Source organism: Lactuca saligna, chromosome 7 (genome assembly GCF_052625555.1).
Source record: "Lactuca saligna cultivar CGN05327 chromosome 7, ASM5262555v1, whole genome shotgun sequence".
NCBI lineage: Eukaryota > Viridiplantae > Streptophyta > Magnoliopsida > Asterales > Asteraceae > Lactuca > Lactuca saligna.
Window position 1 is genome coordinate 176,065,006 of NC_136423.1, and position 20,096 is coordinate 176,085,101.

Here is a 20,096-nt window from a genome sequence, read left to right on the forward strand (position 1 = left end):
TTAAATTGTACGGGTTACAACGGAAACAATTCTCCAATGTAGTTGACTCCATTGACTTCTCTGCTTCTTGGGGAAATTACCCTCTACCAAAGTGGTGGACAAATGGACAATATCATTTCTCTTTCATACATCTAACACACTCGCCACTTCGTTATTCTTTTCTTTTTTTTGTATGTGCTCTTTGTTTCTTGCCTGCGTCTTAGCCTCTTGATAAGCGTATAAGAGATTTCAAATTTTGTTTTATTAATAAGTTAGAAACGTGAACAACATAACATAAAAGGGTATCAACAAATTTGTTAATAAGCGAAGGGTATCATTTAAATTATCATAAACCAACCATACAACGTTTATAGAAAAATACATTTAGTGATTTGCATAAAAGCTTTGATATAGAAACTTTGTGATTAAAAGTATGATTATAAGGCATCCACACCAGCATCATAGCATGAATGATTAGCATAACATGAATGTCCGGTAGATCTTCAATCAACAAACAAGAACACATTGTTCTTTCATTCTGCTTAGTAATATATAATTAGTATAGTTAAATGATTTGTTTTTACGTATAATGTACAACAAATAATGTGCAACAAACACGACAATAATAAGACTTATATATACCCATGTTTATGTTCTAATGAACAATAGTAGCTCCATATCGCTCAAATTTCCAAATAATTTCTTCGTTTCAAATGAATAACCATTTATGTAAATAAATATTTGCATGTTTTGAATGGGCACACTAATTTCTTCAATTCAATTATTTAAATTGGTTTGATTTTAATTATATTTTAAATCAAATGAATAACCATCATATAAATATTTGTATGTTTTTAACGGACACAATAATATCAGTTCATGGTTGATTTTTATTTTATTTTATTTTTAATAAGTGAAATAACATTGAAAAACTAAGAGTAAATTACTGAAATCATCCTATGGTTTAGTTAAAATTGCACATTTGGTCATTAATTTTTTTTTTTGCACTCGGATCGTCCCTATGGTTTGATTTTGTTGCTTTTTTCGTCCCTATGGTTTGGTCAAAATTGCATGGTTGGTCCCTAATTTTATGTATGTAAGAGACGAAAAACGCAATAAAATCAAACCACATGGATGATCAATGTGCAAAAAACAATTTAGGGATCAAACATGCAATTTTGATCAAACCATAAGGACGATTTCAACAATTTACTCAAAAACTAACCCAACCCCCTTGTATGTTTTGACAACTAAAAAATCAATGTTGATCGAAAAGATAATGAAATTGTAATACTTATCATGATAAAATTGAAAATATACACAAGTCAAATCTTAAATTAGATCTCATACCAAAATGCTTCTAACCTAGCATTATCTGGTATTGTCTCATTTTTCAAGATCAAGAATTTAAGTTACATCTTGGACATAGATAGATTCACGAGTATATTAGATTTTATCAGATCAAAAAAAAAAAAATAGATCTTAGTGTGAGAAAACATACGTTTAACTAAGATTTATTCACTCATTTAGAACACGAATGAAATTTAGGGTGTGTTAGACAAGGATATTTTAAGAAAAACTCAAATTAAAGAAAAACTTTATTTGGAGTATGAGCTTAAAAACTTAAATTTTAAACAAAAAAACTCATAATCCAAATGATACTTCAAATAGTTTTAATCATAGAGCTTTTAATATTTAGTTTTTATGTAATTTTACGCTTATAAAAGCTTCCACCACATAGTTTGCAAACGTTTCCACTTAGTTAATTTCCTTCACAAGTTAAAGTCCTTTTTAGAGGTGCCATTTAAACTTATTCATATGAAAATAAATTAGTTATCAAGTTGTAATTTATTGATAGGGATAATGACTTAGGAGGGTAATAAGGTTTTTAGTTTGTCCGTATTAGGTCACTATGTTTTTTTTTTGTGCGTATTAGACCAATATGGTTGTTATTACCGTTTAGAAATAGTCATTTTACCGGTTTTAACGGTTAAAAATGTATATTTCTAAACGGTAATAACAACCATATTGGTCTAATACGCACAAAAAAAAACCTTAGTGACCTAATACGGACAAACTGGAAACCTTATTACCCTCCTAAGTCATTAACCCTAATTTTAAAGACATTGAGAATATATGACCATCAACAGTAAACTACTTCGTTTAGAACTCGCGTCGTCCCATATAACATGCTGCTCCTCTATATAGCGAAGCTCTTCATCTATAGTCGTCTCTTTGGGGACATCCGATAAAATTGGAACGATACAAAGAAGATTAGCATGGCCCCTGCGCAAGGATGACACACACAAATCGAGAAATGGTACAAAATATTTTTTAACCCTTCGTCGTCTTCTATGGAGCCATAATTCCCTTTTCAAATGCTAATAGAGTTCAATTGCAATTCTTACGTTTCAGTAGTTCATCTACTGAAGTCATGATCAGACAACATGTGGATTCTATGGTCAGATTGATCTTCTTGTTGATGTCTTCAACCATTTGTGGCAAGTAAGGTTGATATTTCTTTCTATAAAGTCTCCTTTAAGTTTTTTACTTTTCCTGTCATTAAGTTTCATGCTTTATAAACTTCCGTTTATGTGTTGTATATAATATGTATGTATTTGTTTATGTGCTGATTTTTTTTATTCATTTTGCAACTTCAGTTTCTTAGTTCATGTTGTGGTTTTGCTTTTTATAAAATAATTGATAATAGACATCATATACAAGTCCCAGTTGGTTTTACATTTCCATTCGTTATCAAATGTAGACATTGATGGGAGGTATCAAAGTGAGATTTTGTTTTTGTACATATGGATGTGTTCATGTAAACATTTAAATGACAAAAAAGAAATTATTGATAAAATTTTGCATATTTATATAATGAAGATCATCAATCATATGAGTTTCTGGAATTAGAAGTTCTGGAAGGGTTGTGAGATAAGTTTAAATGGAAACAATTATTTTCAGTCAAACAAATCATTCACATTGATTAGTAAGCATGTTTTCTAAATAATTAGGGTTAATGACTTAGGAGGGTAATAAGGTTTCCAGTTTGTCCGTATTAGGTCACTAAGGTTTTTTTGTGCGTATTAGACCAATATGGTTGTTATTACCGTTTAAAAATAGTCCTTTTTACCCGTTAAAACCGGTAAAATGACTATTTCTAAACGGTAATAACAACCATATTGGTCTAATACGCACAAAAAAAACCTTAGTGACCTAATACGGACAAGCTGAAAACCTTATTACCCTCCTAAGTCATTATCCTTTTATTGATAATAGGTCAAATCGGTTTAAAATTCATGTATACAAATGTTTATATAACCATGGAACCTTTTTATATATCTATAATTTTAGTAATACAATATTTTACATGTATATAATACTTTTATCATTATAAAACTAAAAAAAAACACAAAGTTGACCCCAACACAATCTGATAAATGTTATCCTGTACTTTAAAAAGACCCAATGGGTACATCACATACGATTCAAGGAGTAAAGGTCAAAAATACCCTTGTACAACTTCTTTTAGCATAACGTACAATCATTTTAAGCTTTTGGCCTCCACTAAACAATACATAAAGCCTGTTCAATACATAAAGACCCGAAAAGGCTGTGTATTGAGATTTACAACAATTTACATTCATATTTACTGCAATAAGCTTATGTTGTTCTTTACCCTAACAATTTGTACAATGACAAGTAAGTCACTAGCCTCTCCATTTCCTAACCTGAAACAAAGAAACATAATAATAATAATAATAATAATAATAATAATAATAATAATAATAATAATAATAATAAGGGCAAATTGTAGGAAATCGCAACATACTTTATGTTTTTATTGATATAAGAAATTTATTTTTTAATGTACTTGCATTTCTCATTGCTCATATTAATAATTTGAAAAATAGAAACATTATGTACCTGTTTCGTTTTCTTTGCTACACCCAATGAAGATCCATCATGGAGAAGAAAAAAATTAAACATTTGCCAATGATCAAGTTCCTTTTCTATGCAAAATGGCATGGTTAGCTAGCTTCAATTAGGTGTTTGAAGTTTGAACTCTCTTGCCATGTATCTTTTGTATCAATATCAGCTTGTTTTTATGTTCCAACTACAGCCACATGATAAAGCAATATCAGAAACATGGCAACTTTAATTTAATCTTTCTTAATGCTTATACAATAGGATTTTGTGTTCTTGAGAAATATGGGATTCTTATGATTATTGTCTATGTTGGAAAAAAGAATATACCTGGTATATAGACAAAGAATATGAATTAGTCCTCATCTGAAGTTGAGTTCTCGTCTGAATCAAAAGTATCCACCCGTCTCAATGCAATGGCAGGAATAAGTCGTTCTTTTGGAACATAAAAACCGGATTGGAGGAGTTCTGAAGGTGGAAAGTCATCTTTCTTTTGAGTCTCAGGTTGCAAATCATTTGTTTCTTGTGTCTCATTTTGCAAATCATTTGTTTCTTGTGTCTCATTTTGCAAATCTTCATCTTCTAGTGTCTTAGGTTGCATGTGCTCATTCTCCTGTGGCGTAGGTTCCATGTCATCATCTTCTAGTGTATTAAGTTGTGAATTATCAAGTTCCTGTATCTTATCCTCAAAATCTTCATCTTCCCATGTAGTATTAGATTGTAAATCATCATCATCATCATCATCATCATCATGTGTCTTATGTTGTGAATCATCAAGTTCCTGTCTCTTAACCTCCAAATCTTCATCTTCCCGTGTAGTAGGTTGTAAAGCATCATCATCATCATCATCATCATCATCACTAGAATCACCATCATGCGTTTTATGTTGTGAATCATCACGTTCCAATGTTTCATGTCCTAAATCATCACTTTCCTCGATCTTATATGGTGATTTTATTTCCTGTGTTTCATGAAGTAAATCATTATTTTCCTCTATTTCGCATGGTGGATCCTCACTTTCCTGTGTCTCATGTTCTTGATCTTCATTTTTCCAAGAATCTTGGAGATCATCAACTTCTTGTGGATCCTCATTTTCCTGTTTCTCATGTCCCAGATCCTCATTTCTCCAAGAATCTTGGAGATCATCAACTTCTTGTGGACCCTCGCTTTCATGTTTCTCATGTCCAACACTATCATCACTCCAAGAATCTTGGGGATCATCAACTTCTCGTGGATCCTCATGTTCCTGTTTCTCATTCTTCCAAGAATCTTGGAAACCCTCACCTTCTCGTGTCTCACGTTTCAAATCATCATTTTCCCCTGTCTGATGTGGCAAATCATCATTTTCGTGTGTCCTAGGAGACAAAACATCTTTCATTTGTGTCATCCTAGGCGACAAAACATCTTTTGTCTCTTCTGTCATCCTACGTGGCGAACCATCTTTATTCTCTTCTGTCGTCCTACGTGGCGAACCATCATTCTTCTCTTCTGTCGTCCCACGTGGCGAACCATCCTTCTTCTCTTCTGTCGTCCTACGTGGCGAACCATCCTTCTCTTCTGTCGTCCTACGTGGCGAACCATCCTTCTTCTCTTCTGTCGTCCTACGTGGCGAACCATCCTTCTCTTCTGTCGTCCTACGTGGCGAACCATCCTTCTTCTCTTCTGTCGTCCCACGTGGCGAACCATCCTTCTTCTCTTCTGTCGTCCTACGTGGCGAACCATCCTTCTCTTCTGTCGTCCTACGTGGCGAACCATCCTTCTTCTCTTCTGTCGTCCTACGTGGCGAACCATCCTTCTCTTCTGTCGTCCTACGTGGCGAACCATCCTTCTTCTCTTTTGTTGTCCTACGTGGTGAACCATCCTTCTTCTCTTCTGTCGTCCTACATAGCGAACTATCTTTATTCTCTTCTGTCGTCCTACGTGGCGAACCATCCTTCTCTTCTGTTGTCCTACGTGGCGAACCATCCTTCTTCTCTTCTGTCGTCCTACGTGGCGAACCATCTTTATTATCTTCTGTCATCCTACGTGGCGAACCATCCTTCTTCTCTTCTGTTGTCCTACGTGGCGAACCATCCTTCTTCTCTTTTGTCGTCCTACGTGGCGAACCATCTTTATTCTCTTCCGTCGTCCTACGTGGCGAACCATCTTTCTTCTCTTCTGTCGTCCTACCTGGCGAACCATCTTTTTTCTCTTCTGTCGTCCTACATGGCGAGCCATCTTTCTTCTTCTCTGTCGTCCTACGTGGCGAGCCATCTTTCTTCTCGTCTAATTTTGTCTGTATCGGCTTAGGTGGTGGCTTTAAAGGAGTTTCTTTAATCTCTTTACAAACTTTATCCAAAATAATCAAAAAATCACGAACAATAACAAACAATCTCAACCCTTCATCTTTCCCGGCTTGTCCATGAAAATAATCCGCTGTTTTTTTCACAAGTGCCATTATTCTCTTTTCTTCCTCAAGCATCCACATAATATCCTTCTCAGCACTTTGCACAAATCCAGACAAAATCCCAGGAAACTCATCCTCATCCTCATCACTATCATCATCATAACTATTATTTTCTTGTAAATTCTTCAAATCCGTATTCAAAAAATCACGTGCTTTTACAAGCGCGTTTCCAAATTTAGAAACCGTTCCAGTCAACCCATCTGAATCAATAGTGGCGGCTTTCTTAACATCTTCAAGCTCACCACACAATCTTGACACCTCTTGGAGACCAAGATTGCGATAGTATTCATCTGTGTCTTGTGAAGAATTGGCGGCTTCTTCTAGAAGCTCATTGCTTTTGGCTACTCGTATACCTTCTGCTCTAATGATTTCAAGTACTACAAAATGTAAAAGAGTTGTTTTTCCATCGACTCCTTTAACATCTGAAAGTTTTAATAGAGTGTCGAGTTTGAATGCTTGTGCACTTCCACGGAATGTTCCATCGTTCATACGGTTCCCGGTTTTTAAAACCGCTTCTAGAAGTTTTAAAAACAACCGGCTTTTTTTTAGTTCTTTGCAAGCAGACTGTAAAAAAAGTTGAAAATACCATAAAGTTAGAAAACAGATAGAATATTTTATACTGATAGACATCGTTACTCATTCAGACACTTTATCCATATATAATGGACAACAAAAGAGGGAAATAATCCTTAGTTGTGGATAGAATATTAGATGTTTTACCTCTAATGTTTGGAAGTATTCTTTGATGATATCTTGTTCTTCTTGAAGTGTGCACATAAAAAGTAAAGTTTCGAGTCTTTTGAAAGCGAATGGAATTTCAACTAATCTTTTTAGAAACTTTTCTGCAGTTCCAAGGCGAGATAAATCCCCATCATATAGTCTTAACTTCATTTCTTCTTCTACACTTGGTGCCATTTTTAGCAATGTTTGAATAAGCTCTACTGGGAGCTCATTTCCTAACAAAAAAGCATCATTATGAAAGTATTCAAGCAAAGAAAGAAGCATCATTATGAAATATCAACATACTTTTTTTTACTGATTTGGGAGATATATTTTAGTTTATACTTCTAATAACAATGTACCAATGATTATATGGTTATAGTTTCTTATGATGCATGTCATGAGCTTGATTTCCTTTATAAGATTAAATAAGTTCATGATGTTTAATAAAAGTAATATAGAAAACAAAATCAAATATAGAGTAGATTGAAAATAATCCCAACCGACATTTAAAACTAACAAAATCTATAAAATATTTGGTTGTAAATTACAAAAAATGCCATATAGGACAAATAATGTAACTCTACTTTGTTATAATGGAGATATAGGGATCGATCTAAATTACTTGGTAATGTTTTGAATGATGATTTGTCATTTATATTGGCAAATCATCATTGACTGAATGCCACATAAGCAAAAAATTAAGGCTACATGGTCCATGTTAAAAAATTTACGTTGTTATTATGTTTATTTCTTAAAATAACTAAATAGCACAACTAAAAAGTCACAAATTTTATCATATTTAAGTGAAGTAAGGGAAAGGGTTACCTTCTTTAAGTGCATCACAAACTTCATTTGTTGTAATATTAATTGCTTTTAGATGAATGGACAAATTTTGGGCCTTCTTTCCATCAATAATTTGAATAATATTCGAAGAGGGATCTTGTGATGAACTCTTCCTGTTACTCCCTTTGTTTTTCTCATTATATCCAAATAAATTTTCTATCATTTCTTCATTAAACCTGTTCAATTAAAACACATTATGATTCATAAACTTGAATAAATAAAAACAGAAAATGACAAAAATAGCCGTATTGGTCCCGTGAAAATTTCCTTTTGTGGTCCCCACCCAAATATTACAAAACTAAAACATTATGCAAAATTGAAGAACAAGTTCGCAGTATATTAGATTTTCAAAGCAAATTTCACAGTGAATTGCAAAATTGGTGGTTTTTTTTTTTGTATGATTTTCTTTTAAGAAAAGGGATATTTGTTTAAAGTCCTCCCCAATATGGGCATTTTTGTCATTTTCTCAAATTAAAACTTGTTAAAATAATTAAAAAAAAAACCCAAACTTACTGAAATGACCCTGCTCTAATCTGATGCCAAACCATGGCTTGATCGGGGCTTGCCATAACCTTATCCCAAAAGAACGGCTTTAACTTAGCTTTATTAGAGTCATCACCATCAGCATCACCTGGTGAAGGACGTGTAGTTTTCAAACCTACACCAGGTGGTCGAGGCGGACCTTTCACACCACCACCGGGAGGCGGCGGCGGTCGTGGACCTTGTTTTAATGGCGGAGGCGGTGGCGGTGCTTTTCCAGATGGCGGTGGAGGTGGTGGTGCAGCTAACGGAGGCCGTCTAGCTGAAGCGGCTCGTGAAGGACCATGAAGACTCAAAGGAGCCGCAGATGGTGATAACACCGGAGCTACAGCGGCGGCACCACCGCCGCCAGCTGGCGATCGAGGAGGAGGAGAACTGGTGTTGAGAGGGGGAGTGTGTAGATCGTTCATTCCTGGTGGAGTTTTTAAAGCCAAATCGGGCCTGCCAGGTGGCGGTTTCAGAGGAGCAATTCCAGAAGCAATCAAATTTCCAGGAGGTGGATCTAATGGAATACCTAATGAAACACTTGAATTCACTGATGAAATTGTTTTCTTTATGTCTGATTTTGTAGACAACAAATTATCTCCACCATTTCCAAAACCTTTGTTAGACTTTTGCCCACTGTATGAAGGTTTTTGAGAAGAACCTGAAAGTTTAATATCATATCCTCATCAAAACAACCAACATGCAAACAAACTAGAATGATCAAAGAAAGGTAAAAATTGCAAATATTGGTAAAAAAATGTAAACATGTCGTTATTATGGGTAAAAAGTGTAATTATGAGTAAAAAATAGTGTACATTGCCTATATTGGTAAAAAGGGTAAAGTTCATTGCTATTATCAGCAATTTGCCATAAAAGAAATACCCATTGGAGTACTCACTCGTGCTTAAGCTGAGAAGGGGCTTTTCGTCATTTTGCACCCCACTATAAGACTTGGTATACCAACAAAACAAAAGGGTAGCAAGAAGAAATGTGACAACTGAAGTGGAAACGACAGCAATAATGATTGTGGTATTGGTGATTCCACCCTCATCCCCATCTGCTTTAATAACAGCAAATGGAATTGGTTCTATATCCAAATTTTGACTTTGACCATTTTGTTTAGGGGTTTCTTCAGTACAGTGAGGCTCACAATTTGATTCAGCCAACTTGCGTCGAATAGGAACTGGAATTGGTGATTCCACCCTCAAGCAATCTAGCATAAATCTTTCTTTTTCCAAAGGTACTTTATCAATGCCATTGGATTCAAGATCTTGAAGAGCTTCAACTAAATGAGTAAACTCTGCTCCACAATTGGTCCTCAAGAGTTCAAACTGCAGTAGCCATCTCAATTGTAATCATATTAGAGCAATAAATCTTGGTTACTATTAGCATGTGATATCAAAATCATATAAAGATTGTGGGTCAAGCAAAACAACAAACACTTTGTGGGCATGACAGTAAACCATATATTTACATGCAAAGTTTTTGAAAAACAAAAAAAAAATCAAACAAGAATCTGATAGTAGTTCCTTTAGAATCATATTAGCGTTGTGACGGCAGTTGAAGGATAACAAATCGCATATATAATAGATTGTGGCTTAAGCAAAACAACAAACACTTGTTGGGCATGGAAATCAACTACAACAAATCTGTCTTTAATTAACTTTAGCAGTAATTCATGATGGTAATTACCATCTATAACCATATACATTTACGTCTAAAATTCTTGAAAAGAAACAAAAAGTGGAACTAATATGAGCAAGAGCAGAGTGGTACCGTTTCCTCATCCATCGTCCCCTCCAAATTGCTTAGCTTACCAAGTGGCAGTTGCTGCTGGGTATTTCTGTAGCAGTTTGAAACTATTGTTGCTGCCAAAGGGAAAAGTAGAGCAACAATTGCTATGAATGAAACCATCCCTTTGGCGCCCATTTTTTTTTCTTATATCAACAATGTGGGTTCGTACAAGTATAAATATAATGAAACCATATATCCCAATTTGACAAGAAAGCAGCAGTTATCATCGTCGACGAACGCTCAAAGTTACGTTTAGCATGTCACGTATACATTCGTTGGTCAAGAATCAATAAATTCGGAAAAAATGTCGAATTCTGGGTTCCGAATGAAAGAAACCCCAGAAAAAGCCAACAATTCTTCAAAATCAAACGAAAACAGGAGCAGTTTGAAAAAAAAATAATCGATTAATATGTTGGAAGAATGCTGCCAGAGATACAAAAGCACCAAGGTTTGATTTTTATAGAAAAATTTGGAATTTCATCGGCGTTCTGATGAATATATATTTCCTCTCACGCGTCGATTGTAGAAAACAAAATTCCCATAAACGCAACAATGACGCAGAAAGAAGCCGTGGAGCAGGTGTTTGAAGTACTATTTCAGGGATAAAATGATAGTCTGGTTAAGAAATGCAGAAAGAAACCTAACGATTTGGGAGTCGATCATGAAGATAGTCGACCGTTATGGAAGGTTTTCATTCAGTTGCCGGCATTTCGTAATCACCTGCGTTAATAAAATAACAATGCATTTTGGTGTAAGTAATAATAATTATCATTTCAGGTAATTTAATTATTTCAAGTAAAGATAAAAATTTACTTTTAATATTTTGATTATTTTTTTTAAATAATGAAATCTAAAATATATTAGAAAATCCCTTATATAAAATAAGGGAAATAGATTATCCAAAATAAAAAAGATCTAAATCTGTGTCAAAACGATATTATTTAAATATAAATAAAAATGAAATATATTGTTATTCTATCAATGTAGCCTAAAAATATTTTCTAAAGTTACTTTACTTTTATTTTAGCACGAACATTTTTGTTGCATATTAAAATCAAACTTATATATTAGCATGATTTTTCTTGAATAGTTAACTTACACTTCCACTATGCTTATAAATTTATACATCTTGTCTTTATTGAAACTTGAATATATCCCTATCTAAGGTAAGTATATAATTTCCTAAAATACAAGATAAATACAATTATATTATAGTAATATTACTATTACATGATTATGATGAAACTTTTTGTATTTAAATACAAGTATGTTTTATTTTGAAATACCATCGTGTTATGACACATCTTTTAGGTTCTTCATGTTCTTCTAAGTAACTCTCATCCTATTATTCATTTGTTCTTGTGACTTGAAAAGTCATTGTTCTCTTGTAAATGTAAAAGTTCAGTTTTCTTAATTATTTTATTGATTTGTGTTCAAGTTGTTATATATTACATCAAAATTTGTAGAGTTTTAACACATTGTATAGCATCATTGTGGTGCATGGCTACATGCATCTTTTTTTTTTTTTTTTTTTTTTTTGAAAGGGAACTTCCATAACGAGAGTTTTCGGGCCAGCTTTCGCGCACCGATTAATCCCCCGCTGCAAACATAAAGCTTTGCCTCATGCCCTGGAGTCACTGCAGGTGAACCTCCATGGCCACAAGGGCTGAGTGGTGCCAGGATTTGAACATGGGTCAATAGGTTATCCACCATATCTTCCACATGTCTATCAAACAAATGCAGTCGTATGCAGTTATTAGAGCTAGTCCATTGATTTGAAGGCCCTGTGTGAAAACTAAAAATGTGTCATAAAATTTTCGAATTAGCAACGGGTTGGGGCAGATTAGCGCCAAATAGTGATAGATACCAACGGGTTTGTGACTAGATAGCGACGGATTAAAATATTGGGCCTTTCTGGTGCAGGCGTTATGTGATCACACATCCCACATGTGCTGGCCTGACAGCTGTTGTGTACTTTCTATAATTGATAAAATTCAGTAGAAATTAGAATTATAAAAATACATTACTCAAACTAAGAATATACCATGAGCAATAATATATAGCACTCCACTTGCAAAAAGGTAGCTATAAAAGTATAAAACTCAACACAAAAAACGACACCAAAACCACGTATTTTAATTGAACCCACAAAAAAAAAAAAAAAAAGATGTGGTGACTACACAAGAAACTTCATGCCAAGTTTCCTAAAAGTTCGTACACCTAAAGATAAGGCCACTAATTAATGTAAGGGATAATGACTTGAAAGGGTAACGAACTTTCGACTTTTGTCACATTTAGTCACTAAACTTTTTTTCGTTATCTATTTGTTATTGAACTATTGAAAATGTTCACATTTTACCCTTATGACCGGCTGTTACCGGTCATAAGGGTAAAATGTGAACAGTTTCAATAGTTTAGTGGCAAATAGATAGCGAAAAAAAGTTTAGTGACTAAATGTGAACAAAATCGAAAGTTCGTTTCTCTCTAAAAAGTTCAATGACTAAATGTGAACAAACTTTCTATTGTATTATGTTTTAGCAAAATTATTTATTTTTGTTTAATTGTAGCAACATTTGTTGATGAAGAAATCTATGAAATAAAAAAACAAAATGCAACATCCGGATTTCCAGGTATCATAATTTAAGTATTTTTCTTTTGAGTTAAGAAGAGAGACTCGACGAGTTGACGCCTCAACTCGTCGAGTAAGGTCGCAACTGATGACTCGGATTAATGAATGGACTCAACAAGTCGGTGAGGCGACTCGACGAGTCTGCGCTGTTGGCAGAAACCCTAAATCTTTGGGCCCGAGCCATATTTATAGGCACTTATGGCCTTCAATTGCGACTACCTTTCCCATAAGTGAGAACCCTAGCGAGCTTGAGTGTGTAGAGTGAGAGGAAGAGCTATCTTGAGCTTTTTGGTGTGATAGATCTGGACCCTTCTAGGTTCAGAGAGCCGAGAATATGAAGCTTTCGTAGAGTAAACCTTGGGGTTCGAAGTTAGGAAGCATTTATGGGATTTTTATGCTAGATATAGTTACTTTCATCTTACACATAGATATTAAGTAATTTATATAAATTACGTGCTATGTGTGCATATTATTTGAATACTTGTTGTCTATGCTGGATGAACGATTTTATACATGTTTTAAAAGATTTAAACGATATATTTATTTTATATATGCAAATATGTTGCGGATGAAACATGGGTAGATGAAATAGTTGGTGTGTGATTAAATAAAATGATGAGAGATATGTGATGATAGAAAGGTGATGATAATTAGGTATATAGATGATGATGAATATGTGATGTAGGATGAAAGGAGATACCATAACCTTAACCAACAATGTGGCGATGTAGTCATTTACCAGAATATAGATGGCAACCACGGACTATTCTAGACAACCCAGTGGAAACACCAGCAGGCCCATAACCTGTAGGTGATGAATTACGATTTCAGGCGATGTTGTAACTACGTATTAATGCGATGATACTCTAACCCCTTACTATGAATTACGAGTTCAGACGATGTTGTAACTACATATTTATGGGATGTCACAAATTTCGCATGCCAAACCAATGGTCATAATTCACATCAGTGAGAATGGTTCATTTTTTTGTAAAACCAAAATCAGATTGGAAATTTTGATTTTTTATTTTGGAAAATGTCAAACCATTGGTTTTGTATTTCGGTTTTGGTTTTTTGTTTTTTTAAATATATTTTCTGGGTTTTTTTTTTATTTCATAGATTTCTTCATCAACAAATGTTGCTACAATTTAACAAAAATAAATAAATTGCTAAAACATAATACAAGAAGAAGTTTGTTCACATTTAGTCATTTAACTTTTTGGAGGGAAACGAACTTTCGATTTTGTTCATATTTAGTTACTAAATTTTTTTCGTTATCTATTTGCCATTGAACTATTGAAACTGTTCACATTTTACCCTTATGACCGGCAACAACCGGTCATAAGGGTAAAATGTGAACAGTTTCAGTGGTTCAATGACAAATGGATAACGAAAAAAAATTTAGTGACTAAATGTGACAAAAATCGAAAGTTCGTTACCTTTCAAGTCATTATCCCTTAATGTAATGCACCATGACAACAACATCCAATTAATATTCTTGTACATCATATAAATTTCTTTTATCATAAAGTGGTTCTTTTGAATTCTTGACTATAAAGAGTATCACCGAATAATAACCAAAAGTGAAGTAACTTGTGTGATCCAACGGATATAACTTCTAAGTCAAGACATTTCCATGAAATATCTGGAAAAACGCAATATTCCTACAACTTTACAGTCTTCCATATATTCCAAGACGATATGTTCTTTCTACTTTTTGTATGTAACTTTTAAACTATAAGATCACTCTTATACATCTATCTAAACGTCAACTTTGCACGTACGACTCTAGAATCCATTTTTCACCTTCCTTGGATGGCTAGCATGAAACTTGAGGTTGTTTCAGAAGAGCAATCTCTACGTAAATGGTGTGTTCCTTTGAGAGAAGACATTTTTGCTACATTTATGGCAAAAGGAAGTCCAATCATGCATAAGGTTTTTGGTGATAAATCATTGTTTGGACCATTATTGTTTACAAAATTCTTTGATCCATCGGATGCGTTTCCACTATGGGAATTTGAACCAGGTGTGTTGTTGTCTAATCTTCAGAACCCATGTGTGGATTGGCTTCAAACAGACTCATCTTATGTTCTTAAATCCGAACTACCAAGTAAGTCATTCTTCTTCATTTTTATATATAGTACTTGTGAATTTACAGTCATTATATATGTTGGTTTGATTGCAACAGAAATAGAGAAAAGCAGTGTTCGAATTTGTGTTGAGAATGGAAAGGTGATGGAGATTAGTGGGGTGTGGAAGAACAAAGGAGAATCATCAAGAACAGACTGGAGGAGTGGCGAATGGTGGGAACATGGCTTTGTGCGGCGGTTGGAGTTGCCGGAAAATACAGACTGGAAGAAGACGGAGGCGTATGTGTATAATGATACAGTTTTGGACATTAGACTTCCGAAGACGCCATTAATGGAGTACTGTGATGAGGGTGTGAGCAAAGAATCTTCATCTGGGTAGTCCTTGGTTTTGCTTTCGTAATTAAACACACTGATTATATATACAAAAATCACTGCACATTTCGCCATGAAAAAACAATAAAACCACTTGAAATATTGAATCTTTATCATGTCTTGTTATTGTGATATAATGCTCACAAAAAACTAAAACAAAATGATATGTGTTATTTCTTGTAATTAATTAACTCGTTGCAAATCAAAGATTAATTTGAGGTGTAGCTTTGAAGTCATGCAAGATGAAGCTTATTCACATATTTTAAGGTAAATATTTGATGGATGAAATTAGCAAGAAGTAAAACCAAGTGGGTGTTCATGGAAATCAAAGAAGAAATAGATTCTTGAAGAATAAATGCACTTTCATTATTCCTCATCGCATCAATTCCCAGTGTGCAAAGTTGAAGACTTTTCAGCTGGATTTCATCGAACATCTTACGTCACTTTTATTCTCTCTTCAGTGGGAAACTATTGGAAAATAAAGATATATTTAAATAATTAAAATACTATATTGAAAGACATCATAATGGGGATGTAGCTCAGATGGTAGAGCGCTCGCTTAGCATGCGAGAGGTACGGGGATCGATACCCCGCATCTCCATATTTTTAATTTCCGTATGTTTTGGGCTTTATAGGCCCACTTATTTTGCCATCAAGTTTTGGGCTTTATAGGCCTACTTTTTGATAATCTCATTTTTATATGGTTTTCAGTTTTCTAGTAGTTGGTTACTCACACACAACTTATTTCAATTTCTTGATTTGATAACAAATTTTCTTATCAATTTAGTTATTGAATTTCGAAAAATCCGGTAATTTGGTGATCAGTATTTTAATTTACCGGTCACCAAATGCTAGTGTAAGTGTTTATTAACATAAAACTTGGAGTTATAATGAGAGAGATAACATAAAATGTTAATTTGAAGACGTAACTAAAGAAATAGTGTTGTCATCTAAACTTATAAAAATGAGATAGTTGGTTGTTATATTGGTAGTTAAACAGTTAACCAACTTATTTATACACTACATTAAGTTATATATTGATTTTTTGAACAAAAAAAAGTTTTTTTGAAAATGATATTGACAAATATATGAGATAAAGAATTGTGTAAATCTAAAGGACACCAAATTTGCTATTTCATTCATTGTCGAATGTACAACATTTAATTTTTATAGTCTTAATTTTCTCATAAATTGTTTCTAAAGTTGACTATGTTTACGTAACAAATTGAAAAAACATGTCTGGTTCGTATGAAAGATCGAAGCTTATTAATCAATATAAGGATAAGTGTTATATCACACTCTTCAAAAAAAAAGTCTTTTCTCAATTTCTAGGGGGTGCATTTTTTATAAAGAAGCCAAATAATTATTTAAAAAGAAAAAACAACTAATAATCTTCCAAAGCTAATAGTTTTCTTTTAGGTAACACATAATCTTCCAAGTCAATCAGTTTTCTTTAGTTATTTTCTAATATTATTTCCCATCTTTTTAGTTAGATTGGATATTCTATTAATTTATTATATTTTACAAATATATAAAAACATCAAAGATAATATAAAATAACCATGATAAATCTACAGGAAAATTTTGTATGGTTCTTAACTTTTGTCCATTGTTATCATGCTTACCATTTATAAGATTTTAGATACAGAAATTTAATGTTTTTATACATGTTTCACAAATATATACATACACACACTTACCATTAATAAGATTTTAGATACATAATAACTAGAAATTTAGTGTTTTTATGCATGTTTCACAAATGTATACAAACACATACTTACTCATATTTTAGTATCTGCAACCGACTTATTTTTTATATACATAATAACTAGAATTTTAGTGTTTTAATACATGTTTCACAAATATATACAAACACATACTTACTCATATTTTACTATCTGCAACCGGCTTATTTTTTATATATACTATCACTACTTATGTATCCATTCATATGTTGCTTGTTGTTATGTGTGGATTTATTCCATTTATTATTTCTTCATTCAACACACAACCTTGTATTTTTCATCATGGAGTGACATTTTATATACTTTTATGTAAATCTATTTTATTTTATTGTTTTTGTCGGAAGTCTTCTATAAAAACAGTTTATTTATTGTATGGTAAGAACTTTCCACCGTCATATTTTCTCATTACCCCCATTTATACGAGACGAGAGCCGAGATGATGACGTGTAATAATTAGAAATTTAATGATTAAAAATATTGTTTAATTAAGAGAAAGGTCAATTTAAATTAAATTTGATGTCCCCAACCTTTTGCATGATTTCGGTCTAAACAGTAAAGATTAAACTTGTGCAATAGTTTCCTTCTAATTTCCTTACACATTAAATATTTAAATAAAGGACATAACATTAAATTGATGTAACTTCACATTTTTATTGAAAGTGATGCAACATGGTGATTTTAAACGGAAAATATGAAGTAAAAAACGTTTCTTGTATGGTAAAATAATAGGCTACTTAATAAGTTTCTTATATTGGGGTTTTCATTAATAAGTTTACTTTCTATCTTAAAAAATGAACTATAAACATATTTATATTTCGTATATGATACGTTCGTTTACATTTTATGATTGTATGATCTTTTCCTACGAGCAACAGGACAACAGCACAACAAACGTATTCTGGGAATTTCATTAAAATGAGATAGGGAAGATATAAATCAGCGTCTGTATTTCTTTTTCTAAAATGTATATTTATTTGTTATCTTCGTTTGAAAAAATAATAAAAAATGTGTTTGGGTGGACCTTTTTTTTTTTTTTTTTTTTTGTAAAGGCCGTATGAGAATTTAAAACTAAAAAACTATAAATAATTTTTCAAATTCAATGGATGTGAAAACAGAAGACAAATGTCAAATTATTATTCGCAATTTTATTTATAAACCAGAAATATTATAGACCTGTCATTTTATATATGGAACTTTTTAATTTTTAATATTATGAATAGCTAGTCATTTATATAATATATAGATTTGGATAAGTAAAGTGGAAAATTAATTAAATTAATGACGATTTCATGGTTGAAAACTAAATCAAACCATAAAAAAGTGGATAGCACGTTATTTATTTTGCAGCTTGCAGACCTATTCAAAATTTTTTTTTGATATGTTTCTACTTATAAAAATTAAGTTCCTCATTTTATTAAGAATAAACATAGTTTCGCATGGTTTAACATTTACTTAAAAATGATGTCGCATTGGAGGTACCGTTTTATTCAAAACATTAATTATGTAACTCACAAATTGGAATATATAATAATATATATTTGTTTGGTTACAAACAGTTCCGATTAAATTAAAAACCCAAAGGCGAACAGGAACAGCTAAACAACTATTCACTTTGTTTTGTCGGCAAAGGAAAAAAAAAAAACTAATTATTAGAATAACAAATAGACCGAAAGGTTATTTGATTAAGCCAGATGATATATTGAGGGCAAAAAAATGTTAAGGACACGTTTGACATTGAGTTTTTTTAAGAGTTTTTAGTTTTATTTTACTAAAAAAGCAAAACCTAAATTAAAAAACATTACATTAAGAATATGTACGGTCTTAAAGTTTTTGTTTCAAACAATAAGTTTTAAATACAAAAATTACTTTAATGCGTTCAAAAAATATGCTATCGTTTACTGTATTACCCTCGTCAAATATTATTTTAATCATGTTTGTCGTTATTTTTTTTTATAAATTTTAAAAGATTTAAAGCTAATTTTTCTGAATATCTACAAACATGATTTAGGCATTTAGCTATGAAATCTTGAGAGAGAGAATTTCATTGATTGAATTGAAAAAACTATACATATACATTACATGAATCGATTAAATAGAAGCTAAAGAACAACTAACTTTAACTATTAACTATTAACTTCCTTAACAAACAATGTAACTAACTTTACAAGAAATGACTAAAATTCCCTTACGCTAACACCCCCCCCCCCCCCCCCCCCCAACCCCTCTTCAATTGGGGGTTATGAAGTAAATCCAAGATTGGATACATCATCTTTATGTTTGGGACCATTTAAGGATTTGGTTAACACATCAGGCAATTGATTTGAAGTAGTAACATGAGACAACATAATAAGGCCATCTTGTAGCTTTTGTCTAACATAGTGAAAATTTACCTCAATATGTTTGGTTTTTTCATGGAATACATGATTTTTAGCAATATACAAAGTTGCAAGGTTGTCGGACTTCAGTGGAATGGGTGTAAGATTCTTGACTTGTAATTCTTCAAGAACTTGACTTAACCAAGCCAATTCGGAGTATACACATCTCATTTATCTATATTCTACTTCATCAGATGAAAGAGAAATGATGATCTGTTTTTTGGATTTCCATGAAAGAGGTGTTCCTCCAAAAGAATAAAGTATCCACTAACTAACGTTCTGGTAATGGGACACAAGGCATGATCAGAATCACAATAAGCTTCCAATCGATAATCTTTTGCATTATTGAACAATAAATATGTTTTCTATGCTCTGCATGGGTCGTATGTGTCTGATTTGAGTGTCGTTTTTGTTTATAGATTAATAAACGTCGTTGTTGATTCTTTTAGTTGACTATTTTCATACGGATAAACAGTCGGAGACAAATAGATGAGGGCAGGAAAAAAATAAAAAAGTTAAATATGAGGACCAATATAGAAAAAAAAAAAATGACAGACACAAAAAGTGCAAGGATAAAAACAGTCAAAAAAACATGAGTTTCACTATTCTTAACTCGTTGTTTACTCTTTTAGCGGAAGAAAAAAA

The 20,096-nt window shown here is 32.7% G+C and overlaps 2 protein-coding genes and 2 non-coding genes across 5 annotated transcripts; 3 read left to right on the forward strand and 1 right to left on the reverse strand.

Annotated features, from left to right (window-relative positions):
• Positions 1–2,208: 2,208 nt before the first annotated feature.
• On the forward strand, positions 2,209–2,311 carry LOC145007654 (U6 spliceosomal RNA). The gene has a single exon (XR_013663028.1). It is a non-coding gene; the product is annotated as a U6 spliceosomal RNA (small nuclear RNA).
• A 1,122-nt stretch (positions 2,312–3,433) lies between these two features.
• On the reverse strand, positions 3,434–10,944 carry LOC145006506 (uncharacterized). Its single transcript, XM_078965592.1, has 8 exons — positions 10,220–10,944; positions 9,342–9,774; positions 8,432–9,104; positions 7,901–8,094; positions 7,073–7,308; positions 4,237–6,916; positions 3,907–4,096; positions 3,434–3,710 (listed from the first exon to the last, which is right to left on the reverse strand). Exons 1-6 carry the CDS (start codon positions 10,370–10,372, stop codon positions 4,262–4,264), a joined length of 4,344 nt encoding a protein of 1,447 aa, XP_078821718.1. The 5' UTR covers positions 10,373–10,944; the 3' UTR covers positions 3,434–3,710; positions 3,907–4,096; positions 4,237–4,261.
• A 3,666-nt stretch (positions 10,945–14,610) lies between these two features.
• Positions 14,611–15,439, forward strand: LOC145004080 (HSP20-like chaperones superfamily protein). 2 transcript variants are annotated; one of them, XM_078962982.1, is made up of 3 exons: positions 14,611–14,801; positions 14,916–14,976; positions 15,055–15,439. In XM_078962982.1, exons 1-3 carry the CDS (start codon positions 14,682–14,684, stop codon positions 15,333–15,335), a joined length of 462 nt encoding a protein of 153 aa, XP_078819108.1. In that variant the 5' UTR covers positions 14,611–14,681; the 3' UTR covers positions 15,336–15,439. The 2 variants fall into 2 exon arrangements, with proteins under 2 accessions (XP_078819108.1, XP_078819107.1); XM_078962981.1 differs by having other exon boundaries at positions 14,612–14,976.
• Positions 15,440–15,856: 417 nt separating this feature from the next.
• Positions 15,857–15,929, forward strand: TRNAA-AGC (transfer RNA alanine (anticodon AGC)). Its single transcript has one exon. It is a non-coding gene; the product is annotated as a tRNA-Ala (tRNA).
• Positions 15,930–20,096: the final 4,167 nt, after the last annotated feature.

Excerpts from the sequence above, each read along its gene's own strand:
- LOC145004080 (XM_078962981.1), top strand. The coding sequence starts at position 14,682 with ATGGCTAGCATGAAACTTGAGGTTGTTTCAGAAGAGCAATCTCTACGT. Across the intron at positions 14,977-15,054 it reads TCTTAAATCCGAACTACCAA|AAATAGAGAAAAGCAGTGTT; the intron begins GTAAGTCATTCT and ends TGATTGCAACAG.
- LOC145006506 (XM_078965592.1), bottom strand. The coding sequence starts at position 10,372 with ATGGGCGCCAAAGGGATGGTTTCATTCATAGCAATTGTTGCTCTACTT. Across the intron at positions 9,775-10,219 it reads GGACGATGGATGAGGAAACG|TTTGAACTCTTGAGGACCAA; the intron begins GTACCACTCTGC and ends TGGCTACTGCAG. Across the intron at positions 9,105-9,341 it reads CCTTCTCAGCTTAAGCACGA|GTTCTTCTCAAAAACCTTCA; the intron begins GTGAGTACTCCA and ends TTAAACTTTCAG.